General features: G+C 41.8%; 1 protein-coding gene across 1 annotated transcript in view; it reads right to left on the bottom strand.

Annotated features, from left to right (window-relative positions):
* Nucleotides 1-7,315: 7,315 nt before the first annotated feature.
* LOC144521651 (ferritin light chain) overlaps nt 7,316-11,292 on the bottom strand; it is a 9,570-nt gene continuing 5,593 nt past the window's right edge. Inside the window, exon 3 of the mRNA XM_078256208.1 lies at nt 7,316-8,772. Coding sequence (XP_078112334.1) covers nt 8,476-8,772 — 297 coding nt within the window. The 3' untranslated portion in view covers nt 7,316-8,475. The remainder of the gene's footprint in view (nt 8,773-11,292) is intronic.

The following is an 11,292-nucleotide window of genomic DNA, read 5'->3' on the forward strand; positions in this document are numbered from 1 at the left end:
CAGATCTGTGAGTATCCGTTACCTATCAGTCCAAATCAGTCATCATTTCTGCTTTTTTTTTTTACACAAAAATGTCATATAAATGAGGTTTATTGACCATGAATTCCAAAAAATAAGTGTAAAAATAGTGAAAATAAATAGGTCTAGTGGTTAATATACGGCTGTTAATGGAAACAAGTGCCAAAAACGTTGAAATAAGTGACAAAAACGTAAAAAAAAGCAAGCATAACGTGGGGAAAAGCAACAAAAACGTAAAAACGGTGTCTAAAAATGTTAATTTTGACCCGGGAGGACAACACAAGGGTTAAAATCCTACCCGCCTACTGATATTTCAGTTTTATTTCACGTTTAGGGAAGTAAAACTAATCAGGACTCCATACGGACTCATGTTTCATGTCTTTACTGAGTCCAACATCCTTTTCTAAAGAGGTTCTGAAAGTGTGAACTCAGAGATGAAGTTAGTTTTATTTTCAGACGACCGGTTCCCCGCTCTCCTCTTTCTATTTCCCAGCGGCCATCGGTGCACGGACTCCCTCCAGAACCATCCAAACATCAGATCATTGATTGGAATGAAAAGCTGCAGCAGTCTTTGAGACGCGTGCAGTGCAGAGAGGCTGCAGCCGGAGGGCGCTACAGAGCTCAGATTCTGCAGCCAAACACGTCCAACATGTCCTCTGCCCTGAGCTTCGTCTCCTGAACTTAAATAACCAGCGGTGGAGGAAGTATTCAGATCCTTTTACTGCAGTAAAAGTACTAATACCACCATAAAAAAAATACTCTGTTACAAGTACAAGTCCTGCATTGAAAATGTGACTTAAGTAAAAGATCCCACAATGGGGAGATTCCTGTTTTACAGCAGCTCAAAAGTACACACATCAGAATAACACAAATACACATGAAGTACACATGGGAGAAACATATACATAAAGTATAAGAAATAGAAAAAATAGAATTAGGTATTATAATAGTTATAATACAAACAAACAACAATAACAATAGACACCCTTATATAAACAGACAGTATATAAACAGATATACAGATGAATAGAAATGACATATTGCACAGTTGGAGGTAACACAGAGTAATGAATAAATAACAAAGTATGTAAGTATCAGGAAAATCTACTTGAAGTATTAAAAGTAAAAGTACTCGATGCAGAAAAATCCTCACATTTTAGAAACTGGAAACAATCCAAACGGTTGTGTGTTCAACGGTCTGATCCGGGGGCCACACTGTTTTTTAAACTACAATGAAATGTGATTGTAGTTGTTGTATACAAGACAAGAATTGAATGTGATTTTATGTGGTGCACATGTATTTATATCTGTATTTAATGTCGTGCTCATGTTAGGATGCCTATCATTGTTTTTTTAGGGAGTCTATTGTAACATCTGGCCACCGACTGCAGATGTAAACTAGCCTGTTGGCTAATTCTGGCATATTTACAGAAATGTTTATTAATATGCAACGCAAAAAGTCAAATATCTCTAACTGTATTATTTTATTGTATTATTGTATTATTATGTCTCATATAGTCAGTTTTGGTCGACAAAAATGTCGAAGGAAACGCCAAAGACGTCGGAAAAAGCGTCAAAAATGTAGAAATAAAAACGTCAAATGTTGGAAAAAAGCGTCAAAAACTTAGTAAAAAGTGACAAAAACTAGGCGGGGCCAAAATTTACTGTGAACCTAAATTGATATGGGGGTCGGATTTGGCATGTTTGACACGTGTCATCTCAGCTGGACCTGTAGCCCGGCTAGTTTCATTTAGAATAAACATCAGATTTTATAAACTACATGTTTTGGGTTAGGCTGAAATGGGTTTCCTGGGGGGGGGCTGGCGTCTCCCTCAGAGATCGGGTGAGAGTCTCAGTCATCTGTGAGGAACTCGGAGTAGAGCCGCTGCTCCGTTGCGTCGAAAGGAGCCAGTTGAGCTAGTGGTGTAGTCTAATGTGTTGTAGTGGGTGTACTGTACTCTCTCTCTCTCTCTCTCTCTCTCTATATATATATATATATATATATATATATATATATATATATATATATATATATATATATATATATATATATATATATATATTCCTTTGTGGAAAGGGGGCATATCATAGTGGGGGGTCTGGGTGTCCTCCCCTAGGGAAGTTTTGAGCATCAACAACTTCATTTTTGTTGCATTTGGATACGCTTTAATGTACCAATTTACGGTGGAAATACCTTTATTTAGCCTATGCGAAGAAGAAAAACACAGACGACAAAATATGACGAAAATGTATCAAAAATATAATGGAAAGTATGTCGTTGCGTGTCATTGGGCATTTTTAAGTGGGTATATGGAAATCCTGGAGCCTTCTTCAGTGGGTATACTGCGTATATACCTGCATATCACGTAGACTACACCACTTGAGATGGTTTGGGCGTCTGGTAAGGATGCCTCCCGGGCGTGCTCGAGGCACGTCCAGCTGGGAGGAGGCCTCGGGGAAGACCCAGGACTAGGTGGAGGGACTATATCCCCTCCCCCCTCTCCTGGCCAGGGAATGCCTCGGGATCCCCCCAGTCAGAGCTGGTTAATGTGGCTCGAGGAAAGAGAAGTTTGGGGTCTTCTGCTGGAGCTGCTGCCCCCGCGACCCGACCCCGGATAAGTGGATGAAGATGGATGGATGGATGGAGATGTTTTGTGTGCAGGAATCTTAATGTGTAAAGTAACTAAAGCTGGAACAGATGAATGTAGCGGAGTAACTAAAGTAACTAAAGCTGGAACAGATGAATGTAGCGGAGTAACAAAAGTAACTAGTAACTAAAGCTGGAACAGATGAATGTAGTGGAGTAACAAAAGTAACTAGTAACTAAAGCTGGAACAGATGAATGTAGTGGAGTAACTAAAGTAACTAAAGCTGGAACAGATGAATGTAGTGGAGTAACTAAAGTAACTAGTAACTAAAGTAACTAGTAACTAAAGCTGGAACAGATGAATGTAGTGGAGTAACTAAAGTAACTAAAGCTGGAACAGATGAATGTAGCGGAGTAACTAAAGTAACTAGTGACTAAAGCTGGAACAGATGAATGTAGTGGAGCAACTAAAGTAACTAGTAACTAAAGCTGGAACAGATGAATGTAGCGGAGTAACTAAAGTAACTAAAGCTGGAACAGATGAATGTAGTGGAGTAACTAAAGTAACTAGTAACTAAAGCTGGAACAGATGAATGTAGTGGAGTAACTAAAGTAACTAGTAACTAAAGCTGGAACAGATGAATGTAGTGGAGTAACTAAAGTAACTAGTAACTAAAGCTGGAACAGATGAATGTAGTGGAGTAACTAAAGTAACTAGTAACTAAAGCTGGAACAGATGAATGTAGTGGAGTAACTAAAGTAACTAGTAACTAAAGTAACTAGTAACTAAAGCTGGAACAGATGAATGTAGCGGAGTAACTAAAGTAACTAGTAACTAAAGCTGGAACAGATGAATGTAGTGGAGTTACTAAAGTAACTAGTAACTAAAGCTGGAACAGATGAATGTAGTGGAGTAACTAAAGTAACTAAAGCTGGAACAGATGAATGTAGCGGAGTAACTAAAGTAACTAGTAACTAAAGCTGGAACAGATGAATGTAGTGGAGTAACTAAAGTAATGTTACTCCACTAAGAGTAATGTTCAGTTCAGTACTTGAATTTGGGTGTTTTATTAACATTTTTTAATAGAACTTTGAAAAAAGTGACCAAAGAAACGACCAAAAAGTTCTAAATGTTGACCCAGAAAAACCAAAAGTTGCATAGCCGACAGGAAGCCAACACAAGGGTTAACTAAGGGTTAACTAAGGGTTAACTAAGGGTTACCCTAACAACCCTAACCCAGAAAACAGTTTTATAAAAGTAAGTTTGGGTCTTGTTCAATTTAATTTCAGCAGCAAATAAAAGTAAGAAAACAAAATGTCATATTTATTTACGCCCATAAGCAGTGACAGTCGCTGCAGTGATGTATGTATGACTATTACTACTAAATACAACTTGTGGTACTTAACATTATGGTTATAGGATGTGCAATGATAGGGTACTGGTGCAATATAGATATACATATATATATATATATATATATATATGTGTATATATATATATATATATATATATATATATATATATATATATATATATATATATATATATATATATGTGTGTGTGTGTCACTTTGCTACAATGTAAAGTATTAAGTGTACAGCTTGTATAACAGTGTAAATGTGCTGTCTCCTCAAAATAACTCAACACACAGCCATTAATGTCTAAACCGCTGGCAACTAAAGTCAGTTCACCCCTATGTTAGATTCCCATAGAGGCAGGCAGACTTTTATTTTGAAAGGCCAGTTATTTCATGGATCCAGGATACTATGCATCCTGATAATGTTCCCTTGGTCCCCACATCATCACATCCCCTTCACCATACCCCCCCACATCATCACATCCCCTTCACCATACCCCCCCACATCATCACATCCCCTTCACCATACCTAGAGATTGGGGTACTTTCCATAAGGGAGATTTTTACATATCTTTTTTTTCACTAGAGACCCATGGGGATCAGGTTAAATGCAAATACCCTAGAAAGGTGACTTTAATGTTCAGAACAGACTCGGCTTTCTGTATAGTGAGGCCCAGATTTAAACGTGGGCTTTCTCTGCCCTGAGTTTGGTCTCCTGACTACCCAGCATCCTCTCTGCCAGTCACATGTGACAGATGGTGAGACGTTGGAGACTCTGCGGTGTTTGAGGAAATATTCAAAGCCTTCTCCTCGAAGGATTATCACTGTCGCTCCCGATATGACTGACAGGTCTTTTAATACGGGACTCTAACCCCCGGCAACAACTAAAGACAAGTTGGTAAATGTTCTGAGCTGCTGTTAGAGGCGCTTAAACAAAACTAGGGCTGTCAAACGATTACATTTTCTTAATCGCGATTAATCGCTGAATTTCTATAGTTAATCGCGATTAATCGCATGTTTTATCACGATTAAAATTATATTATTTTGCATTTCAGAACAGTTTTTAAGTACATATTAACAATGGAAAGCCATTCTTACCGGTGGATCTTGATTGGGAATCAAATGCAAAGAAAGTGACTTTATGAACTTGACTTTAAGATTTGTATTTGTTTATTATATATTGAATCTAGTCACACATTTGAATCTAGAGTCAATATTAGGGTTGGGTATTGTTTGGTTTGGATACCGCTGCTAAAGCGGTACTTTTAAAACGCTACCGGTGCCTTAACGGTGCCTGAACCGATACTTTTTAAGAACGTTAAAAAAAGAAAGGTACTAAACAGTCGGTGACATTAAAGAACGGCTTGTTTATTGCTACGGCCATATGGTCAACATTAAATGTTAATAATAATGTATAACAATAACTTATTTCACTAGTAAATAGCTGTTGAATGACAAAAACAATCACCAGATGGGAAAAGGGCATTTAACAATAACTTCAAATGCACCACGAGGGTGTAGTTTACCAGTTTCATTGAACGCACCGTCTGTGTTGTTTTTCCGACGGCAGCTGCAGATTGTTACATCCCGGTGTTGAATCCTCTACAGTAAAACACAGTCACACTTTACACCATTTAGAGTTAGCTGTCAGCATTTTAACAGTGTTTAATCCAGCTACTAGCTAGCGGTAGGCTAACGTTAGCTGCTGTTGAGTATAGTGTTAACAAGCTAGTGGTAGGCTAACGTTAGCTGCTGTCGAGTATAGTGTTAACTAGCTAGCGGTAGGCTAACGTTAGCTGCTGTCGAGTATAGTGTTAACTAGCTAGCAGTAGGCTAACGTTACCTGCTGTCGAGTATAGTGTTAACTAGCTAGCAGTAGGCTAACGTTAGCTGCTGTCGAGTATAGTGTTAACTAGCTAGCAGTAGGCTAACGTTACCTGCTGTCGAGTATAGTGTTAACTAGCTAGCAGTAGGCTAACGTTACCTGCTGTCGAGTATAGTGTTAACTAGCTAGCGGTAGGCTAATGTTCTTCTAGGGTCAAGAAATGCAAAATGATCCTTTAAATCCACAGAGTTTGACCTATATTTTTATTATTTTTTGAAACAAATACGGGTGATACAGGGTGAAAAAAAAGATTGCAGCCAAACTGTTTTTTGCAACTTTATTTTCAAAAGATGAAATCGTATTTCTGCAGAACTTTCAGACTTTTCTGGACGACATAACACACAGGGTTCTTAGAACAAAGATCCCTTTCTTGTATCAAAAATCTGTTGTGGCCTACACATGCTATAAACCTTTCTAACTTTATCACAAAAAACCCAAACCTGTGCTTCTAGAGAATCATGAAAAAAAAAAACATCAAGTCATGGCTTCTGTGGCGCTCTGTCTGAGTCAAAAAACAAGAATACTGTATATGATTAAATACTGAAAATAAAAGACATTTATATACAATATATATACAGAGTAGCAGTATCAGCAAGTCCCCCAAAGGGCGTCAGCCCTATGTTCCCACATTTGTAAGAATGTTTTTTTAAATTAGGCCCTATGTTAGGGTGACGGTTACATTCCCTCTGTAGTCCATTGCTACTGGATAATAGGTTGGGTGTAATTGGCTACCAAATTGGGAGAACGGGGGATAAAAACTGATACAAATGTATGAAAAAGGAAATGTGGGAACATAGGGCCTAATTTTGAAAAATATCTTAGAAATGTGGGAACATAGGACTGTGGGACCATTGGGCTGTGGGAACATAGGACTGTGGGACCATTGGGCTGTGGGAACATAGGGCTGTGGGACCATTGGGCTGTGGGAACATAGGGCTGTGGGACCATTGGGATGTGGGACCATTGGGCTGTGGGAACATTGGGATGTGGGACCATTGGGCTGTGGGACCATAGGGCTGTGGGAACATTGGGATGTGGGACCATTGGGCTGTGGGACCATAGGGCTGTGGGAACATAGGGCTGTGGGACCATTGGGATGTGGGACCATAGGGCTGTGGGGCCATTGGGATGTGGGAACATAGGGCTCTGGGACCACTGGGCTATAGGACCATTGTGCTGTGGGACCATTGGGCTGTGGGAACATTGGGCTCTGGGACCATTGGGCTGTGGGACCATTGGGAAGTGGGACCATTGGGATGTGGGAACATTCGGCTGTGGGACCATTGGGATGTGGGACCATTGGGATGTGGGACCATTGGGCTCTGGGATCATTGGGCTGTGGGATCATTGGGATGTGGGAACCTAGGGCTGTGGGATCATTGGGCTGTGGGACCATTGGGCTGTGGGACCATTGGGATGTGGGACCATTGGGATGTGGGAACATTCGGCTGTGGGAACATTGGGCTGTGGGACCATTGGGCTGTGGGACCATTGGGATGTGGGACCATTGGGAAGTGGGACCATTGGGATGTGGGAACATTCGGCTGTGGGACCATTGGGATGTGGGACCATTGGGATGTGGGACCATTGGGCTCTGGGACCATTGGGCTGTGGGATCATTGGGATGTGGGAACCTAGGGCTGTGGGATCATTGGGCTGTGGGACCATTGGGATGTGGGACCATTGGGCTGTGGGACCATTGGGATGTGGGACCATTGGGATGTGGGAACATTCGGCTGTGGGACCATTGGGATGTGGGAACATTGGGCTGTGGGATCATTGGGCTCTGGGATCATTGGGCTGTGGGATCATTGGGATGTGGGAACCTAGGGCTGTGGGACCATTGGGCTGTGGGACCATTGGGATGTGGGACCATTGGGCTGTGGGACCATTGGGATGTGGGACCATTGGGCTGTGGGACCATTGGGATGTGGGACCATTGGGCTGTGGGACCATTGGGATGTGGGAACATTGGGCTGTGGGATCATTGGGATGTGGGAACATTCGGCTGTGGGACCATTGTGCTGTGGGAACATAGGCACACTCCCCTCCAAAGCATACGATGATGTCGGCCGTTAACAGAACCACAAACTTGACTTCAGGCCTGTCTCCGCCCATTATGACGTTTTCAAGGTGTAGTGCAGGGAAATATGATCCGCCATGAGCACATTGTATTTTATTTTGTTTCTGTGCTCGACTTCCTGTCCCGCACTATCTGCCCTGTGCTGAATTGCAGCAGAGCCTTTCAGCGTCCGGCAAAAATAGAAGCTCTGCGTATTTGCTCCGGAGGGCTGCGGATCGCCGGAGCTGTGCCAGATTCGGAACGCAGCCGTTCTGCAGTCAGTGAAAATCCACACATTGACTTTAATGGAAACCTATTGACTCCGCCCCCGTTCCATAGCCGTTCCGCAGTTGGTGGAAATTGGGGGTCATTCCCCCTGCTCTAGCATTTAACCCCCTCTCCCTTTCATGTCTTCAACTGTCTTATAGAAATAAAGGCCTAAAATGCCCAAAAAAATAATCTTTTAAAAAAAACTGTGTGTGTACCGAGATCAGTTTTGGCTCAAAACTCAAACGTAGCGATGTCAACGTAGCCTCATAATGGAGAATCCTCTGACTGAATCAGATCATCTGGCGAGCTCGTCCTGCAGCTGGTTCAGGATGTACTCCCCGAACCCCCCCGCCCCCGTCTGGTCGTTGGTGCAGCCCAGCCGCCGGGCGCTGGTCAGCAGGTCTCCCAGCGCTGTGAGGCGGTCCACCCGCGGCGCCAGGAAGTGGCTCTTCACGACGCTGGCGGTGTGCGGGTCTCCGTGGTTACGGGCGAGCTGGCTCAGCTCGACCAGCGCGCCGGCTTCCTCCTTCAGCTGGAGCAGCAGCAGCTCCAGAGCCGGGAGCACCGAGCACACGGCCTCACAGCCCGGCTTCTGGAAACCAAAGACGTTTCATTAGTTCTCTGAGCAAAAGTCTCGCACCGCAAGACCCTAACGCCACAAGTAAGGTCTGGCTACACCACTTATACGTTTTGGATAGGGCTGGGCAATAATTCAATGTGATAATTTATCGTCTTTCGATGGAATCATATCGTGATGAAATCCTATATCGAGATATCGTGATTTTGTCTAAATTGATAATAACAAGTAGCCTGGAAATCCGGCCCAACTCAAGAGGCGGCAAGCATGCATTTGAAAATCTCACTGCACGCAATTGGATAACACTACGACCAATCACAACAAGACACGGGGTGACGTATCCAGAGCGTATCCATACGCTTAGCTACCAGCGGAGTCCTCATCTGTTTAGCTCGCCTCTGGCCCGCCTATATCAGATACACCGATGTGATTGGTGCAGCTCGGCTACAAGTCATAGTTAATGAGCATCATTACTCACTGCCAGAGTGACTCGCTGAGCTAATTCAAACTGTGCTCGCGCGACAACTCTGGATTTCCAGGTTAAATAAGAAGCACGTACTAACTCAGTTTTCTCAGAACATCTGTTGGGGGAATATCATTTGAATATCATTTGAAGATTAACAGATTTGTTTCAACATCACACTATTTTTGTGCATGCATGTCAACATGGTCAGTATATCATTTCACTTGAAACTGTTTACCACATTATTAATGATTATCTAATTATCTCATTGTAAAAAAAATAATTTTGTGGAAGCACCAACTGTCAACCCTACAATACGGTCGCAATATCGATATCGATGTACTCAGTCAAGAATATCGTGATATCTGATATTCTCCATATCGCCCAGCCCTAATTTTGGGATAGGAGAAAAAAAACTGCTCTGGGTTGTTTGCATTTCTTTTAACCAATCCCAACCGTCTTGGGCGGCGCTGAGCTCCGGACGCAACGACGGTGGCTCTGCTAAATAGTCTCGAAAAGGAACTTGTTAAGACGCTACAATATTAAATGAAGTTAACTGTTGACACAATACAGTAACGTGAGCTATTTAAATGAGCTGATACATGGTTAAACCTCATTATCTCTTACCAGTGTATCTCTGTGTGTACTTCGTCCACAGCAAAACGTCCCAGTTAGAGAGAAAATGACCTAAACATATTCTTTGTAAATCGTTACAATCATTCCCCGAAAGAACCGAGCAGACCTGCCTTGTTGCACCGTCCAAAATGTAACAAAAATTTACAAAGAATATGTTTACGACATTTCTTCTCTAACTGGGACATTTGAAATGTAAATGTAAATGTTCTTAAACAAGCTCCTTCCTGAGACTATTTAGCAGAGCCACCGTCGCTGCGTCCGGAGCTTAGCGCCGCCCAGGACGATTGGGATTGGTTTAAAGAAATGGAAACAACCCAGAGCAGTCTTTTTTTTCTCCTATCCCAGAATGCATCTGTGGTGCAGCCAGACTTTACTCCACAGCGCTGTGGGGATACAGCGTGTCACTACCCCATGTGAGTCGAGTGCAGATGTGAGTTGCGTGTGCGTCACTTTGCGACAGAATAATGAGATAGGTTCATTACATAGCAGTAATTTATTATTTAGCGTAAGGCGTCACATTTTCACGGCATGATCCCTGATGTCAGTTCTAGATTAGAGGCTGAAGTAGCCGACAAGAACCTGCTAACGACAGACTTCTGTAACGTCGATACAATAAAAAATGGACCTACGTAACCAAGTTGGTTCACTGCTGGCTACAAGTTAGCAATCAAACACAACAAAGGCTGTCACTTGAATGGCGTTTTGAGCTAACGTTAGCAACCAAACAATCATAGATAGCTACAACGTTTTTGAAATGATTTGTTGTTGTTTGTAATGAGAAAAGTTGATTATTTTATGGATTTCACAAATTTCAGTATGACACAGCCTTGGCGTTATAGATAGATAGATAGATAGATAGATAGATAGATAGATAGATAGACAGACAGATAGATAGATAGATAGAGAGATAGATAGATAGAGAGATAGATAGATAGATAGAGAGATAGATAGATAGATAGATAGAGAGATAGATAGATAGATAGATAGATAGAGAGATAGATAGATAGATAGAGAGATAGAGAGACAGATAGATAGATAGATAGACAGATAGATAGACAGATAGATAGACAGACAGATAGATAGATAGATAGAGAGATAGATAGATAGACAGATAGATAGACAGACAGATAGATAGATAGATAGACAGATAGAGAGATAGACAGACAGATAGATAGAGAGATAGACAGATAGATAGACAGACAGATAGATAGATAGATAGACAGATAGATAGATAGACAGATAGATAGATAGATAGACAGATAGATAGACAGACAGATAGATAGATAGATAGACAGATAGAGAGATAGACAGACAGATAGATAGAGAGATAGATAGATAGATAGATAGACAGATAGAGAGATAGATAGACAGATAGATAGATAGATAGATAGATAGACAGATAGATAGACAGACAGATAGACAGACAGACAGATAGA

Source organism: Sander vitreus, chromosome 8, assembly GCF_031162955.1.
Source record: "Sander vitreus isolate 19-12246 chromosome 8, sanVit1, whole genome shotgun sequence".
Lineage (NCBI taxonomy): Eukaryota > Metazoa > Chordata > Actinopteri > Perciformes > Percidae > Sander > Sander vitreus.